At 35.0% G+C, this 19,968-nt stretch overlaps 1 protein-coding gene and 1 long non-coding RNA gene across 2 annotated transcripts in view; one reads left to right on the plus strand and one right to left on the minus strand.

Annotated features, from left to right (window-relative positions):
* bma (SCY1-like protein bma) overlaps positions 1 to 19,968 on the minus strand; it is a 327,192-nt gene that overhangs the window by 200,932 nt on the left and 106,292 nt on the right. The window contains exon 9 of the mRNA XM_075306514.1: positions 2,960 to 3,074. Within this exon, the coding sequence (XP_075162629.1) occupies positions 2,960 to 3,074 (115 nt within the window). The remainder of the gene's footprint in view (positions 1 to 2,959; positions 3,075 to 19,968) is intronic.
* LOC142233010 (uncharacterized) lies at positions 14,288 to 15,588 on the plus strand. Its single transcript, XR_012721283.1, has 3 exons — positions 14,288 to 14,435; positions 14,497 to 14,599; positions 15,509 to 15,588. It is a non-coding gene; the product is annotated as an uncharacterized LOC142233010 (long non-coding RNA).

Below are 19,968 nucleotides of genomic sequence, written 5' to 3' on the forward strand. Positions count from 1 at the left end.
TTAAATTTGTCAGTTCGTTTATAACACATCGAAATATTGCTCTAAGACTCCATAAGTATATATATTCTGGGTCGTGGTGAAATTCTGAGTCGATCTAAGCATGATACCCAGATTTGCCTTGCGGAGCCTCTGAGAGAAGCAAATTTCATCCGATCCGATTCAAATTTGGTATATGGTGTTAGTATATGGTATCTGACAACCATGCAAAAATTGGTCTATATCGGTCCATAATTATATAGGCCCCATATAAACCGATCCCCAGATTTGGATTGCGTAGTCTCTGAGAGAAGCAAATTTCATCCGATCCGATTGAAATTTGGTACATGGTGTTAGTATATGGTCACTAACAACCATGCAAAAATTGGTCCATATCGGTCCATAATTATATATAGCCCTCACATAAACCGATCCCCAGATTTGACCTCCGGAGCCTCTTGGATGAGCAAAACTCATCCGATTCGGTTGAAATTTAGTACGTGGTATTAGTATATGATCTCTAACAACCATGCAGGAATTGGTCCATATCGGCCCATAATTATATGTAGCCCCCATATAAACCGATTCCTAATTTGTCCTCCGGAGCCCTTGGAAGAGTACAATTCACCCGATCCGGTTGAAATTTGGTACGTGGTGTTAGTATATGGTCTCTAACAACCATGCAAAAATTGGTCCATAATTATATGTAGCCCCCATTTAAACCGATCCCCAAATTCGACCTCCGGAGCTCTTGGAGTAGCAAAATTCATCCGATCCGGTTGAAATTTGGTACGTGGTGAAATTTGGTACATTGCGCTAGTATATGGCCGCTAACAATCATGCCAAAATTGGTCCTTATCGGTCTATAGTTATATATAACCGATCCCCAAAAATAATCTACTAAAATTTTATTTCTATAGAAAATTTTGTCAAAATTTTATTACTATAGAAAATTTTGTCAAAATATTGTTACTATAGAAAATTTTGTCAAAATGTTATTACTATGCAAATTTTTCTCAACATTTTATTTCTTTAGAAAAATTTTCCAAATTTTATTTCTATAGAAATTGTTGTCAAGATGTTATTATTACTATACAAAATTTTGTCAAGATTTTTTGTCAATTTTTTTTTTATAGAAAATTTTGTCAAAATTTTATTTCCATAGAACATTTTGTAAAAGTTTTATTTCAATAGGTAATTTTGTCAAAACTTTATTTCAATAGAAAATTTTGTCAAACTGAATTATATACGTATTTAATCGGACTTTTTTGTTTAATATATCGGCAAATGTTGCCGCAACCCAAGTAATTCGATTGTGGATGACAGTCTTTAGTAGAAGTTTCTACGCACATAGGGTACATAGGATTCGGCCTGGCCGAACTTACGGCCGTATATACTCGTTTATTTATTGCACCATTTTTATACCCTGCGCCACACTGTCGAACAGGGTATTATAAGTTAGTGCATATGTTTGTAACACCCAGAAGGAGACGAGATAGACACATGGTGTCTTTGGCAATAATGCTCAGGGTGGGTCCCTGAGTCGATATAACCATGTCCGTCTGTCCGTCTGTCCGTCCGTCCGTCCGTCCGTCTGTCCGTCTGTCCGTCTGTCCGTCCGTCCGTCTGTCTGTGAACACATTTTTGTGATCAAAGTCTAGGTCGCAATTTTAGTCCAATCTCCTTCAAATTTGGCACATGTTCCTAATTTGGGTCAGAATAGAACCCTATTGATTTTGGAAGAAATCGGTTCAGATTTAGATATAGCTCCATATATATCTTTCGCCCGATATGCACTAATATGGACCCAGCAGCCAGAGTTTTATACCTATTTGCTTGATATTTTGTACAAACATAACACTTAGTCGTATAGTCAAGTGTGCAAAATTTGATTGAAATCGGTTCAGATTTAGATATACTTCCATGTATATCTTTCGCCCGATATAGACTTATATGACGCCAGAAGCCAGATTTTTGGCCGAATTTGGTTGAAATTTTGCACTAGGAGTAAAATTAGTAGTATAGTCAAGTGTGCAAAATTTAATTGAAATCGGTTCAGATTTAGATATAGCTCCCATATATATCTTTCGCCCGATATGGACTAATATGGTCCTAAAAGTCAGAGTTTTGGCCCAATTTGGTTGAAATTTTGCACTACGAGTACAATTAGTAATATAGTCATGTGTGTCAAATTTGATTGAAATCGGTTCAGATTTAGATATAGCTCCCATATATCTGTTTTTCTGATTTCGACAAAAATGGTCAAAATACCAACATTTTCCTTGTAAAATCGCCACTGCTTATAAATAAACTTTTGCGAAGTTTCCTTAAAATTGCTTCAGATTTAAATGTTTCCCATATTTTTTTTACTAAACACATTCCACCCTCATACATTAGCCAACTTAAATTTTGAGTCTATAGATTTTGTAAAAGTCTATCAAATTCTGTCCAAATCGAGTGATATTCCGCATTTGGGACAAACCTTTATATATAGCACCCAACACATTTGACGGATGTGATATGGTATCGAAAATTTAGATCTACAGAGTGGTGCAGGGTATAATATAGTCGGCCCCGCCCGACTTTAGACTTTCCTTACTTGTTTTTATTGTGTATTTAGCTTTCGTTTTTCGAAAATCCTCTACAAAGAATTATCTTAGCTTAATTTAACTTTTATTCATTATCGATTACCAAATATCTCTTGTATACAAATATCCCACGGTGCATTATAATTTATTAGTGTACATGAGTGCCTTGTTTCAATACCAAAATAAAAGGTTTTGTTGTGTTTTAATATCCTGTTGTTAGAAAATTAAATCCTTTGTTACGATAATATGGTATAGGTAAATTTTTCATCCTTTTCTTGTGCTCAATTCCATTGTTTGTGGGTGGTCATCATATTGTTTTTTTTTTTTTGGTTTTGTTTATTTATTTTTTTTTTTTGATAGAAATCTTGTTATTATGGAAAAGGCAATAACCTTACCTTAGGAATAAGCGGCATACTTTCCATTAATGTGACTTTGTAAAACTGGGACTTTTGTGATGTATCCTTCATGTTAACCACATCGAGAAACTTGAGGGCATTTACCGCAGGATCGCTGCAATTGAAGAACAATAAACAAACAGAAAAATCAAGTAAATATTTAAAAACCATATTTTGTTAGTCTCTGTCTTTGTTTTGGGCATTTTATGACCACTAGACCATAAAACACTCTTAGCACCATTATGATCAAAGGCAACAATATCTCTTAACCCCCCCCATAAAAAAATATAAATAAACAAAAAAAATGTTTTTGTTATGCAAACACAGTTATTATTAGGTAGTGTAAACATAATGTGAAGTATAACAGCAAACAAATTCAATGGTGTTTGATTTTTTATTTCTAAGTTTTCGAATTACTCTATGTACTGAAAAAAAAAAATGTTGATCTAATATGAAAGATTGTGAAACGTTAATTTTAGGACACACAATTTACATAAAAATAAGGGCAAATTTCTTTAAAATAAAGAAATTCAAATTTAAACAAGTATATACGGCCGTAAGTTCGGCCAAGCCGAAGCTTATGTACCCTTCACCATGGATTGCGTAGAAACTTTTTCTAAACACTGCTATCCACAATCGAATTACTTGAGTTGCGGTAACGCTTGCCGATGGTAAGGTATCTTAAAACCTCCTAACACTCTCTTCTAAATTATAAGTAAATCCATATGTGGTATAATTAAATTAAAAAAGACAGATTAAATACGTGTATAATTCAGTTTGACAAAATTTTCTATAGAAATAAAATTTTGACAAAATTTTCTATAGAAATAAAATTTTGACAAAATTTTCTATAGAAATAAAATGTTGACAAAATTTTCTATATAATAACGGCCATTTTCATGTAGCTCCGTTAGGCTTTAACTGCCAGTTAACAGAAAGTAAATTGCAAATATCTTCTCTTCAGTTAACTTTAACTGAAAATTTTCCAGCAGTTAAGCTCCTAACAGGCATATGGAATACATAGACAAGATGACAGATATGTCTCTAGTTCGGTTTAAAAGTTCGTTAGCTAACGTAGCACTAACGGAGCTTCATGAAAATGGGGGTAAATACAATTATAACAAAATTTTCTATAGAAATAAAATTTTGGTAGATTATTTCTGGCTCCAGTGGCAACCATGATTAAGAACCGATAAGGACCAATTTTTGTGTGATTGGGGATCGGCTATATATAACTTTAGACCGATATGGACCAATTTTGGAATGGTCGTTAGCGGCCATATACTAACACCACGTTCCAAATTTGAACCAGATCGGATGAATTTTGCTCCTCCAAGAGGCTCCGGAGGTCAAATCTGGAGAACGGTTTATATGGAGGCTATATATAACAGGTTGGCTGATAAGTCCTCGGTCTAACAAAGAAGAACACATTTTTTTGTCAAAATTCGTTTTTATTATTCAACATAGTTCCCTTCAAGAGCGATACAACGATTATAACGACCTTCCAATTTTTCGATACCATTTTGGTAGTACTCCTTCGGTTTTGCCTCAAAATAGGCCTCAGTTTCGGCGATCACCTCTTCATTGCAGCCAATTTTTTCCCTGCGAGCATCCTTTTGAGGTCTGAGAACAAGAAAAAGTCGCTGGGGGCCAGATATGGAGAATACGGTGGGTGGGGAAGCAATTCGAAGCCCAATTCATGAATATTTGCCATCGTTCTCAATGACTTGTGGCACGGTGCGTTGTCTTGGTGGAACAACACTTTTTATACCTTCCACCATAGGATGGGGAAATATTAAGTTTGCACTGAAAAAACAGTGAACCCACCAGGAAAGATAACTTTCGATTAATTTTAGAAAATTTGGAACTTTTTTAGAAAATTTTAACTAAACGGTATTACAAGCGCTGGCATCACTCCGATATGGCAAAAATAAGTAAATATTTTTCGACAAATTCAAGAAAATTTATTAGACATAACTAAATTTTTTCAGTAGTTAAAGAAAATTTTGTAGTTTTAAGAGAAATCTTGGAGTTCAAAATTGCAAGAATGTCTTTAGTGACATACGAAGTTCATGATGGACACATTTTTGGTAAAATTTACAAATTTAAAGAAATAATGAACTATTTTGTAAGAAATACGAAATTAGGAAATCTTTATGCTTTATTTGTGTATAACTTTTTCCCGTTCTTTAGTTCATTTAACTAACATACGCAAAAAATTATTTGACTAAAATAAACTTTTTCCAAACATAATGATTCCATGAACTAATATAAAGTTAATATGGCTTTAGTGAAATAGAGAGTTCACTTTTTTTTGAGTGTGCCATTCCGTTTGTAACACATCGAAATATTGCTCTAAGACCCCATAAAGTATATATATTCTGGGTCGTGGTGAAATTCTGAGTCGATCTAAGCATGTCCGTCCGTCTGTCCGGCTGTCCGTCCGTCTGTGGAAATCACGCTAACTTCCGAACGAAACTAGCTATCGACTTGAAACTTGGCACAAGTAGTTGTTATTGATGTAGGTCGGATGGTATTGAAAATGGGCCATATCGGCCCACGTTTACGTATAGCCCCCATATAAACCGATCCCCAAATTTGGCTTGCGGAGCCTTCCGGAGCAGCAAAATTCATCCGATCCGGTTGAAATTTGGTACGTGGTCTAAGTATACGGTCTCTAACAACCATGCAAAAATTGGTCCATATCGGTCCATAATTATATATAGCCCCCATATAAACCGATCCCCAGAGTTGACCTCCGGAGCCTCTTGGAGGAGCAAACTTCATCCTACCCGATTGAAATTTGGTACGTGGTGTTAGTATATGGTCTCTAACAACCATGCAAAAACTGGTCCATATCGGTCCATAATTATATATAGCTCCCATATAAACCGATCCCCAGATTTGACCTCCGGAGCCTCTTGGAGGGGCAAAATTCATCCGATCCGTTTGAAATTGGGTACCTGATGTTAGTATACGGTCTCTAACAAGCATGCAAAAATTGGTCCATATCGGTCCATAATTATATATAGCTCCCATATAAACCGATCCCCAGATTTGAACTCTGGAGCCTCTTGGATGAGCAAAATTCATCCGATCCAATTGAAATTTAGTACTTGGTGTTAGTATATGGTCTCTAACAACCATGCAAAAATTGGTCCATATCGGTCCATAATTATATATAGCAAAAGTCATCCGATGCGGTTGAAATTTGGTACATTTCGTTAGTATATGGCCTCTAACAGCCATGTAAAAATTGTCAAATTTTATTACTATAGAAAGTTTTGTCAAAATTTCATTTCTATAGAAAGTTTTGTAAAAAGTTTATTTCTATAGCAATGTTTGTCAACATTTTATTTCCATAGAAAATTTTGTCAAAAGTTTATTTCTATAGAAAATTTTGTAAAAAATTTATTTCTGTAGAAAATTTTGTCAACATTTTATTTCTATAGACAATTTTGTCAACATTTTATTTCTATAGAACATTTTGTCAACATTTTATTTCTATAGAAAATTTTGTCAACATTTTATTTCTATAGAAAATTTTGTCAAAATTTTATTGCTATAGAAAATATTGTCAACATTTTACTCCCATAGAAAATTTTGTCAACATTTTATTTCTATAGAAAATTTTGTCAAGTTTTTATTTCTATAGCAAATTTTGTCAAAATTTTATTTCTATAGAAAATTTTGTCAAACTGAATTATATACGTATTTAATCGCCCTTTTTTTTTGTTTAATATATACCCCTTATGGACTAACTTACAATTTAGAAGACAGTGTTAAAAAGTTTTACGATACCTTGCCATCGGCAAGTGTTATCGCAACCCAAGTAATTCGATTGTGGATGACAGCCTTTAGTAGAAGTTCCTACACTGTTAGAAAAATATGTTTTTAATATGTTCCGATATAAACAAAATGTGTTTCGGGCACAATTTTTAAACACAATATATTTAAGTGCAAACATGTAATGTTCCTAAACTAACACAAAATGTTTGGGACACATATGTTAATATGTTAGAATATATTATGTTTGGGGCATGAATGTTTCATAAAAATAATATGTGTGAATGTAAACATATATAAATTTACAAATTTCGAGTAAACATATATATGTTGTGATACTTTATTCAAAGAGCGCCAGAGAGAGAGAGAGAGAGTTAGTATAGAGAAATAAATAGAGATGGAAACCGGGATGGTTGAATAAAAAGATATCAACATAACACAGCGATAGAATGAAATGAGAGCAATTTCTGTGAAACCGCTTGTATGTTGGTTCGGAAAACTGTTTCATGATAAGGCCATAAATTTTATATGCTTAACGGCCATTTTCATGTAGCTCCGTTAAGCTTTAACTGCCAGTTAACAGAAAGTAAATTGCAAATATCTTCTCTCCGGTTAACTTTAACGAACAAATTTTCAGTAGTTAAGTTCCTAACTGGCATATGGGAATATATAGACAAGATGACAGCTATGTCCATAATACGGTTTAAAAGTTCGTTAGTTAACGGAGCACTACCGGAGCTTCATGAAAATGAGGGTAAGTCTAATTACTATTTAATTTGAATATTAGAATGAGTATTCAGAATAAAGAGAATATACATTCGGAACCAAGAGAATAGACATTTGAAAGAAAAAACAGCATATTTGTATTACAGAAAAAGATGCGAAGAACTCAAAAATTTCGTGGTAGTGAAAATTATGTGAGGGAATGAGCACAATCTTCTTTGGGGAATTCTTCCAAACATATACTATTTTTGGACTCAAAATGCTTCCAAACATATAATACGCTCAGATAAAACAAACATATTAATGTTTCTGCAGTATCCAATAATATATGTGTTTCCTGCAAAATATGTTTGGAACATATGTTAGAGAAGCGATTTTTTTTGAGGGTGTATGCAATCCATGGTGGAGGGTACATAAGATTCGGCCTGGCCGAACTTACGGCCGTATATACTTGTTCTTCTTCATATGGGGCCGTGTAGTGATGGAGCCATGTTTCATCCATTGTCACATATCGACGGAAAAACTCGGTTGTATTACGAGTTAACAGCAGCAAACACCGCTTAGAATCATCAACACGTTGTTGTTTTTGGTCAACTGTGAGCTCGCGCGGCCCCCATTTTGCACAGAGCTTCCGCATATCCAAAGTGATATGACCAACACGTTCATTTGATATCTTTAAGGCCTCTGCTATCTCGATCAATTTCATTTTACGGTCATTCAAAATCATTTTGTGGATTTTTTTGATGTTTTCGTCGGTAACCACCTCTTTCGGGCGTCCTCTGCGTTCACCGTCCTCCGTGCTCATTTCACCACGCTTGAATTTTGCATACCAATCAATTATTGTTGATTTCCATGGGTCAGAGTCCGTAAACTCATTATCAAGCCAAATTTTTGCTTCCACCGTATTTTTTCCCTTCAGAAAACAGTATTTTATCAAAACACGAAATTCCTTTTTTCCATTTTTTTTTTCATAATAACAAAAGTTACTTCACAAAAGACGCTCTATCTCACAAACTAATTGACTTACATACGTCAAATTTTGACACGAATCATTTGAAGGTTGATACTATATAAAAATAATATGCATTTAATACTAGGGACGCCATCTATCTATCTATTCTATTCTTATCAGCCAACCTGTTAATTATGGACTGATATGGACCAATTCTGGCACGGTTGTTAGATTCCTTATACTAACACCATGTTCCAAATTTCAACCGGATCGGATGAAATTTGTTTCTCTTAGAGGGTCCGCAATAATTATGAACCTATGTGGATGAATTTTTCTCTTCCAAGAGGTCCGGAGGACAAATCTGGAGAACGGTTTATATGGGGGTTATATATAATTATGGACCGATGTGGACCAATTTTTGAATGGTTGTTAGAGACCATATACTAACACCATGTTCCAAATTTCAGCCGGATCAGATGAATTTTGCTCCTCCAAGAGGCTCCGCAAACAAAATCTGGGGATCGGTTTATATGGGGGCTTTACATAATTATGGACCGATGTGGACCAATTTTAGCATGGTTGTTAGAGACCATATAGCAACACCATGTACCAAGTTTCAGCCGGATCGGATTAAATTTGCTTCTCTTTGAGGCTAAGCAAGCCAAATCTGGGGATCGGTTTATATGGGGGCTATATATAACTATGGACCGATGTGGACCAATTTTAGCATGGTTGTTAGAGACCCTATAGCAACACCATGTACCAAATTTCAGCCGGATCGGATTAAATTTGCTTCTCTTTGGGGCTCCGCAAGCCAAATCTGGGGATCGGTTTATATGGGGGCTATATATAACTATGGACCGATGTGGACCAATTTTAGCGTGGTTGTTAGAGACCATATACCAACACCATGTACCAAATTTCAGCCGGATCGGATTAAATTTGCTTCTCTTAGAGGCTCCGCAAGCCAAATCTGAGCGTCTGTTTATATGAGGGCTATACGTAAAAGTGATCCGATATGGCCCATTTACAATGCCATCCGTTTTTTTCGACTTAACAGTAACGATTTTACGAGGAACATATGGGTATTTCTGCCATATTTGCTAAAATCGGAAGAACATATATATGGGGGCTTTGTCTAATTGAGACCCGATTTTGATCAAATTTGGCACACATTGCTAAAATTTTAATTGAACTCGCAGTGCAAACCTTCAACATTTTTGAAATGAAACTTTGGCTTCCGTGGTCATATCAAGCTAAATTGGGCGAAAGATATATATGTGGGAGTTATATCTAAATCTGAACCGATTTGGACCAAATTTGTCATGTGTAGCAAGAATATTAGTCCTAATCTCTGTGAAAAACTTCAAGTAAATCGGAGTGAAATTTTGACCTCTTGGTCAAGTGCGTATCGGACGAAAGGTATATATGGCAGCTATGTTATATCTAAATCTGAACCAATTTCAACTAAATTTGGCATGTGTAGTAAGAATGTTATTTCCATTCCCTGTGCACAATTTTAAGTAAATCGGAGGGAAATTTTGATCTACGGTAGTCATATGACTGTAAATCGGACGACAAATATATGGGAGCTATATCTAAATCTGAACCGATTTCAACCAAATTCTGTATGCCTATTTATAATGTTCGTTCTACTACTTGTGCAAAATTTCACGTAACTCGGAGTAAACCTTTGGCCTCTTGGGTCATAGGAGTTTAAATCTGGCGAAAGCTATATATGAGAGCTATATCTAAATCTGAACCGATTTCAACCAAATTCAGTGTGCATATTTATAAAGTTAATTCTACTCCCTGTGCAAAAATTCACGTAAATCGGTACAAAAGATTGGCCTCTGGGACCATAGGAGTGTAAATCATGCGAAATCTATATATGAGAGCTATATCTGAATCTGAACCGATTTGACTGATATTCTGCAAAATTTACGAGACTCACAAAATATTCGATTATACGAAATGGGAAGAAGAACAGTTGATAAATAGGTCATTTATGACCAGATCGGTTATAAATATATATATGGCAGCTGTATCTAAATCGGAATCGAGTTTTTTCCAAAATGCCAAATTTGAGGACGATGGGGCTTAAACTGCGAGCTGGACTTTGCACATAAAACTATATCAACAGACAGACAGACAGACAGACAGACGGATATCGCTAATTTAATTCTAAGCCGATCGGTACTAAAAACTGGGTCTATGACTACTCCTTCTCGGCGTTGCATACAAATACACAAACTTATTATACCCTGTACCACAGTAGTCCTTATAGATAAGAGATTCGACTTAAAAAGGGGTATCTTCACATGATAGAACATTTTGTTAGGCCAATGTTAACTTGGTTTTAATAATTCGGAAAAATTCTTCATACCTTTTTTAAATTTGTTAACTTTTTGTATCTTGATTATAAAACAAAAAATCTTCAAAAATTTGAAATGTCTTTCAACACTGTACTTTAAATACGTTGTTTTTTACTTGAAACATAGCCTAATTTCTACTTGAAGTCGAGACGGCACTTGGAAATTTAAGGTGTCGTAAAGAATTTTTAAAGGACCTTGATAGCAAATGAAGAAACAAAGCTTAAAAAAACGAATGAATTCAAATTTGTTTCCTAGGATCAAGTACTAAAAACTCAAATTTAAAAGTGAATTGTGTCTTAGAAATATCTTTAGTATAAAGACAAAATCTTTTGAACCGGGCAAGCTTCCTTTTTTGCAGTGTGTAAATTAATTTCCGTTTCAGCATTAACTGCAAATTCTTTGCATTGTTTCGATATTGAGCCATTACAAAAAAGTACAAACTTTTACAAGTTTATTCCCCATTTTAATGTGCATCCAATGTCATACGTTTTCTATGACAACACTCTCACAATCACAATAGTTAAGAGTTTAAGTTTTTGCTGTATCCTCAGGAAACGGAAATGCTACAAGAACTGAATTGATAACATTTCTTATTCAGAAATACATAAAAGCTGTATCGACTTTCGTAAGAGAGTGAACATGTGAAACTGTGTGTGTGTGTATGGGTGTCTATTTGTTTTATTGTTAGTTCTGCTCGTTTTAAAGGGTGATTCTTTTGAGGTTAGGATTTTCATGCATTAGTATTTGACAGATCACGTGGGATTTCAGACATGGTGTCAAAGAGAAAGATGCTCAGTATGCTTTGACATTTCATCATGAATAGACTTACTAACGAGCAACGCTTGCAAATCATTGAATTTTATTACCAAAATCAGTGTTCGGTTCGAAATGTGATTCGCGCTTTACGTCCGATTTATGGTCTACATAATCGACCAAGTGAGCAAACAATTAATGCGATTGTGACCAAGTTTCGCACTCAGTTTACTTTATTGGACATTAAACCAACCACACGAATGCGTACAGTGCGTACAGAAGAGAATATTGCGTCTGTTTCTGAGAGTGTTGCTGAAGACCGTGAAATGTCGATTCGTCGCCGTTCGCAGCAATTGGGTTTGTGTTATTCGACCACATGGAAGATTTTACGCAAAGATCTTGGTGTAAAACCGTATAAAATACAGCTCGTGCAAGAACTGAAGCCGAACGATCTGCCACAACGTCGAATTTTCAGTGAATGGGCCCTAGAAAAGTTGGCAGAAAATCCGCTTTTTTATCGACAAATTTTGTTCAGCGATGAGGCTCATTTCTGGTTGAATGGCTACGTAAATAAGCAAAATTGCCGCATTTGGAGTGAAGAGCAACCAGAAGCCGTTCAAGAACTGCCCATGCATCCCGAAAAATGCACTGTTTGGTGTGGTTTGTACGCTGGTGGAATCATTGGACCGTATTTTTTCAAAGATGCTGTTGGACGCAACGTTACGGTGAATGGCGATCGCTATCGTTCGATGCTAACAAACTTTTTGTTGCCAAAAATGGAAGAACTGAACTTGGTTGACATGTGGTTTCAACAAGATGGCGCTACATGCCACACAGCTCGCGATTCTATGGCCATTTGAGGGAAAACTTCGGAGAACAATTCATCTCAAGAAATGGACCCGTAAGTTGGCCACCAAGATCATGCGATTTGACGCCTTTAGACTATTTTTTGTGGGGCTACGTCAAGTCTAAAGTCTACAGAAATAAGCCAGCAACTATTCCAGCTTTGGAAGACAACATTTCCGAAGAAATTCGGGCTATTCCGGCCGAAATGCTCGAAAAAGTTGCCCAAAATTGGACTTTCCGAATGGACCACCTAAGACGCAGCCGCGGTCAACATTTAAATGAAATTATCTTCAAAAAGTAAATGTCATGGACCAATCTAACGTTTCAAATAAAGAACCGATGAGATTTTGCAAATTTTAGGCGTTTTTTTTTAAAAAAAAGTTATCAAGCTCTTAACAAATCACCCTTTATAATACCCAGAGTTAAGTGTGGATTGTTTTGTCAATGCAAAAATATAAAGTTAAGTAAACGAAAAATATTGAAGTACAAGTAAGCGGCACTCATTTCACCCGGAGAGATTTCTTTGCCAAACAAATATTTTCTCTTGGATTTAGACCATCCAGTATTTATACCCTTCACCACTACTGTGGTACAGGGTATAATAAGTTTGTGCATTTGTATGTAACGCCAAGAAATAGTGGTCATAGACCCATCTTTTAGTATACCGATCAGCTTAGAATTAAATTCTGAGCCGATTTAGCGATGTCTGTCTGTCTGTCCGTCTGTCTGTATATGTAATTTTGTGCACAAAGTACAGCTCGCAATTTAAGTCCGATCATCCTCAAATTTGGCATAGGGCCGTTTCTTGGGACAGAGACAATCGCTATTGGTTTTGGAAAAAATCGGTTCAGATTTATATATAGCTGCCATATATATTTATTCCCGATGTGGTCATAGTTAGCGTGTTTATCAACCGATTTTCTTGAAATGCCGTACATACAAATATTCATCCAAATCGGTTCAGATTTAGATATAGCTCCCATATATATCTTTCGTCCGATTTAGACTCATATGACCACAGAGGCCAAAGTTTACTACCGATCTTCGTGAAATTTTGCACAGAGGATAGAATTGACCTTCTACCAATGTTTGGTAACTTTGATTGAAATCGGTTGAAATTTTTATATAGCTCCCATATATATCTTTCGTCTGATTTGAACTTATATGGCCACAAAAGCCAGAGTTTTGCCGTGATTTGCTTCAAATTTTGCACAAGGGGTACGTTTAATAGTATCGTTAAGTGTGTCAAATTTTGTTGAAATCGGTTCAGATTTAGATATAGCTCACATATATATTTTTCGCCCGATTTGGACTTATATGGTCTCAACATCCAGAGTTTTGCCCTGACTTACTTCAAATTTTGCACAAGCGGTACTTTTAACGATATGCGCCAAATATGGTCAAAATCGACTCAGATTTAGATATAGCTCCCATATATATCTTTCGTCCGATTTGCACTCATATGACCAGGCGGCCAAAGTTATACTCTCATTTACGTGAAATTTCGCATAGATAGCAGAATTATTATTCTAACTATACATGTCAAATTTACACACAGAGAAGAGATTGGTTGGAAATCGGTTGAAGTAATGAATATTCTACATTTATAATTAAATATCAATTGCCCCAATCTATGTACTATATTTGCAATCATACGTGGGTCTCTACTACAATGTTTCGATTATGTCAATGGATTTACGTTTGTGATAGAAGACAGACAGTTGTACGAGCTAAATGTCTCTACTTTAAAAAATTTTGCCCGTATTCGGATGACACAACCAGCCGTAATTAATTGTCATAACTGTCACTTTGTTATCACAACTTAGGGATGGCTTTCACAACCGAATACCATTTGAATTATTGTACAAATGTCATTTCTATTAAAATATTAATTTCATGTCTAAGGAAGACGTATTTTTTTAATTTTTAATCTTCTGGAGAACTCGGAATGTAATAGATCGGATGAGAAATACACTTCCTCAATGGTCAAGGAGTGCTCCGAGACACCACTTTAATGTACCAATCTTCACAGTACCAACAGGTATTTAACCCTAGCATCCAGTCTGTCATTTGATCAATTAATCAAAACTTTTGTCTTTTAGATTAGTAAATTACTGGCCACTGGCCAGAGAGGTTGACAACTTAATTCCGTGCTAAAGCAAATAACATATAAAGTCTCTCGATAGCTGGCGACGTCGGCAACAAGTAAATATTTGTAATCTGCTATAATCTCAATATGTTAGTAACGATCAGTACAAATCAGCTAAACAGGTGCAGATGTTCATGCAATATGTTACGAGATGAGTCTTCAAGTAAATTTCTTGTGTGTCCTCCATTGTGTTGGGTATTATACCCTCCACCATAGGATGGGGTGGAGGGTATCGAGATATTGCTCTGAGTATATATATTCTTAAAGTATATATATTCTTAGTCGTGCTGAAATTCTGAGTCGATCTAGCCATGTCCGTCCGTCTATTGAAATCACGTTAACTTCCGAACGAAACAAGCTATCGACTTCAAACTTGACACAAGTAGTTGTTATTGATGTAGGTCGGATGGTATTGCAAATACATATTGCCCCCATATAAACCGACCCCCAGATTTGGCTTGCGGATCCTCTTAGAGAAGCAACATTCATCCGATTCGGTTGAAATTTGGTACGTGGTGTTAGGTCCATATCGGTCCGTAATTATATTTAGTCACCATATAAACCGATCCCCAGATTTGACCTCGGGAGTCTCTTGGAGGAGCAAAATTCATCCGATCCGATTGAACATTGGTACGTGGTGTTAGTATATGGTATTCAACAAACATGAAAAATTGGTCCATATCGGTCTATAATTATATATAGCCTCCATAGAAACCGATCCACAGATTTGACCTCCGGAGCCCCATAACATAATTCATTCGACTCGGTTGAAATTTGGTACATTGTGCCAGTATATAGCCGCTATCAACCATACAAAGCCTGATCCATATCGGTCTATATTTCAATTCTAGCTCTCTAATTACCGCGCAAAAGTTCATATCGGTTCGATCTTTCTGCGTATTTAGTTGTTTTCGATACGAATATATATTAATTAATTTATTAATCAATTTTTATTTTGTTTGTAGTAAAAATTTTTTGCCACATAGGATGATGCGCAAATTCATGGCGAAGGATATACGAGCTGATTTACAACCAACTTAATCGCTAAAAATTATATATTGTAATTTTCATAATTTGATATGAAATACAATGAGTTAAGATTTATTTTCATTTCATATTTTTAAATAAAATAAAATATAATATTTAATTGGGAAGGAATTGGTTTTTAATTTGGCCATGAGTATTATTAAGGTTGGGCAACACAACCGAATGATGATGGTAGCTACAACCAATGTCGTCGGCAGACCCAACCAATACCACATTAGGCATTAGTTGTGTCGACCGAATCAGTCGGGTGACACAACTGCCAACTGATAGTTGCTACAACTGCAAAAAGGAGGTTGGCAATAAATTCGGTTGTCACAACCAATCTGTATTGTCTGTGTACACCAAGAGAAATGATTGGTTGGAATTCGATTACGACAACAAATTGATAGTGGGGAAGCACAATGTTTAATTGTGTGGACTAATTGTTGGTTATTTCTCTTCTTTTATGGTTTATATAACCAATACAAAAGCAGTGCAACCAAAAGTTGGTACACAGGACCAAATATTGGTGGTTATCTACATATGGAAGCAAGCAAACTTTTCGATTTATTCCTGCCTGTTGTGATAACTGATTTGTTTTATCAATGTGTCATCAAAACCAACTGGAAGTCCGTCTAACAAATAAGTTGGTTGTGTTAACAGATTTGATTTTGCTTTTGACTACGTATATATGACAACAAATACATAATTGTTTTTGTCTCATTAATTATAGAAAACTATAAAATTCAAATTTTTAATGACAATAAAATTTTACATAACATTCTGCCCAACAAGGATTGTTGTGATTTATATACAACATATATTATTTTTAATTCGGTAGCTGTATTCTTAAGAGTAAGCGAAACATCAAATAACATTAATATCACTCACTCATTTTTCTAATTTTCATGCAAGTACAAGAAATATTACGTCTTCGTAAGTTGTGAAAGGTTTAAACATAGATTGTCTGTCTCATTATCGAACTCAACATGAACCATGAGAGAGAGTCGAACTAATTGAGCGTGATCGAACTAACAAATGTAGTACATGAGTGAGTGTATAAGCGGAAGTGGGTCACTTTCAAGCTCTTCATTTCCTGTAGAACTATGTTGTTGTTTTAGATACATTGGAATTGCTTCATTCATATAATCATGTAAGGCGCGCATTTTAAACAAAGTTCAGCATTTGATAAATGACTAAATATTTTAATTTTAGACAATCAATCTGTTTGAAGTGGATGAAGAACTTTGCCCGCTTTTCAAGCGATGGTTTTTGCTGGCATCATAGTGCTAAATATCTCAAGATCTTACATTAGACAACGCCACAGGTAAATCCAAGCCAACTTGGACTTTAAAGCAAAAATTATAAAGTTTAATCTTTCTTCCAGAATTTAAAAAAAGCATATTTTGCAGCCCGAACAAGTTTTATGAATTCCGAGATGACAGGTTTAGAGCCATTCAGGCCTCAATGTGCGTGAAAATGTTCCAATAATTAATACAAAAATATTAGTATATAATAAAATTAAAAAAAAGAAACTAAAATGAATTCAATGGTTGGTATCTTTAATTTTATAAGCATTGGTTGTCAGAAAAAACAGTTAGTTGCTTTAACAAACGAATGAAATCTTATTGGTTGTGACTGCCAATTAGACTGCTAATGTGCCCAAATTTTAGATATTCAAACATTTTATCTACAGTTGGGACAGACAACAATTGGTTGCTTTAACAAATTTTGTCGGTTATATTCTGATAGTAGATGGGACCAAATAATTTGGTTGGCAAAAAAATTGGTTGGCACAACAAATTTGTTTTCTGTGTGTAGTCAAAATCGGTTTAGATTATATATAGCTCCCATATATACGTACACCAGAGTTAGGAAAATATGGTAGATTGTTACACATTTTAGACCCATTTTCAATGGAAGTTTCCTCCAATTAACTGGATAGCGTTAGCCGATTTAAATTTTAATTCTAGAGATTTTGTAGAAGTAAAAAAATTGTCTCCTTTATATAGCTTCCAGCAAACTTGAAGTAGTTGAGATGGTAAAACAAATTTTGGCCTACATAGGGGTGAAGGGTATAATACAGTCGGCCCCGCCCGACTTTAGACTTTACGTACTTGTTTGGTATTGATATTGTGCTAAAAAGGGACTTCTCTACATAAAATAATTTGATAGAAGCTACATGTTACACATTCTCCGTCCTAATATAACATTATATTTGCGCAATATATATGAAAATATTCCTTTTTTACAGAAAAGAACTATATTTACTTTTCACGAAAATTTGAATTGAAAGATTTTTGACTGAGGTTTGTGCTATGGATTCCGAGGTAAAAAGACTGCTTCTTAACCCTTTCGAACCTAAAGTTGCCTGAGCGTTGTTTTTGTTCGTAAAACTGTAACGGTATCGAAAGCTACAAGTGTTGTTGAATGAAAAATCAGCTGATTTTTGTTGTCAATTAGCAAAATTTTTTTCATTAGTACGCACGTGCATCAAGAAAAAAATATTTGCGAATTAAAAAAGAGGTTTTTATACATGTGACTTTTCTAAAAATATTCAACTACAACGTTGAAAGTTTTTATTCAATCTGTTGTAGTACATGTCAAATAAAATATTTCTGGAAGTCAAATTTTAGCATTGCAAAACAACAACAGATAAGAAATTTTTATACCCTCCACCATAGGATGGGGGTATATTAACTTTGTCATTCCGTTTGTAACACATCGAAATATTGCTCTAAGACCCCATAAAGTATATATTTATTCTGGGTCGTGGTGAAATTCTGAGTCGATCTGAGCATGTCCGTCCGTATGTCCGTCTGTTGAAATCACGCTAACTTCCGAACGAAGCTATCGACTTGAAACTTGGCACAAGTAGTTGTTATTGATGTAGGTCGGATGATATTGTAAATGGGCTATATCGGTCCACTTTTACGTATAGCCCCCATATAAACGGACCCCCAAATTTGGTTTGCGATTGCTCTAAGAGAAACAAATTTCATCCGATCCGGCTGAAATTTAGTACATGGTGTTAGTTATAGTCTCTAACAACCATGCAAAAATTGGTCCACATCGGTCCAAAATTACATATAGCCCCCATATAAACCGATCCCCAGATTTGGCTGGCGGATCCTCTAAGAGAAGCAAATATCTTCCGATCACAATGTTAGTATAAAATATGGAAAACATTTAAATCTGAAGCAATTTTAAGGAAACTTCGCAAAAGTTTATTTATGATTTATCGCTCGATATATATGTATTAGAAGTTTAGGAAGATTAGAGTCATTTTTACAACTTTTCGACTAAGCAGTGGCGATTTTACAAGGAAAATGTTGGTATTTTGACCATTTTTGTCGAAATCAGAAAAACATATATATGGGAGCTATATATAAATCTGAACCGATTTCAACCAAATTTGGCACACATAGCTACAATGCTAACTCTAGTCCCTGTGCAAAATTTCAATTAAATCGGAGTAACAGATTGGCCACTGTGGTCATATGAGTGTAAATCGGGCGAACGATATATATGGGAGTTATATCTAAATCTGAACCGATTTCTATAAAATTTGGTAAAATATCACAAAATTTTTTAATTCACATCCAAAACACTGAATTCAGATCACATCCTAAAAAGTGGCTCAAATTCAGTGTAACGGCTGTTGAAAAGGTGGACATCTGTCCTATGAAAAGCCCATGTTAAATTCATCGCTTCTGTACCAATTTTGAACCACTTCCGGATCCACAAAAAAAAAACCTTTTCACCTCTTTTTTGGCGACGCTTTTTTTGCTGGGTTGTTATTGCAGGATGCTGCTTAAAAAATTATTTTCAAATAAATGTGATATTTTATAAGAAATATTCTCTAAAAATATTCTGAGGATGATATGACTGACTTTGTTATTGCAGGATGCTCCTGAAAAAATATTTTGTAATAAGTACGATATTTTATAAGAAATATATGTTAAGAGAAAAACAAGTAAGTAAAGTAGAAAGTCGGGCGGGACCGACTATATCATACCCTAAACCACCATTACAGAATTAGTAATCATAAGCATTTGTGGGGTAACACATAGGTCTGGGAGATAAACCGCAGTTGCATATTTAAGAAAATTAAGGGGTACATGTCTATGGGTGCTTTGTGTCAATCTGACTATAGCTCATAGTCAATGTTACCCTACAAGGACAAAAAAGTTTCCTACTTTCCCATACATTCCAAAACAATTTTCCCTACTATTTTTCGTTAAATTTAAACAATTTTATAAAAAATAAATGGTTCTAAGTACTTTATTATGTTAAAACATGAATATGCAACTTATATAACTTATACTTATTTTACAGTTGGTAGAATTCTACCCAAATTAGTAATCTTTTTTGCTAAATCTCTATAAAAATAAAATTT

The sequence above is a fragment of the Haematobia irritans genome, chromosome 4 (assembly GCF_050003625.1).
Source record: "Haematobia irritans isolate KBUSLIRL chromosome 4, ASM5000362v1, whole genome shotgun sequence".
Taxonomy (NCBI): Eukaryota; Metazoa; Arthropoda; class Insecta; order Diptera; family Muscidae; genus Haematobia; species Haematobia irritans.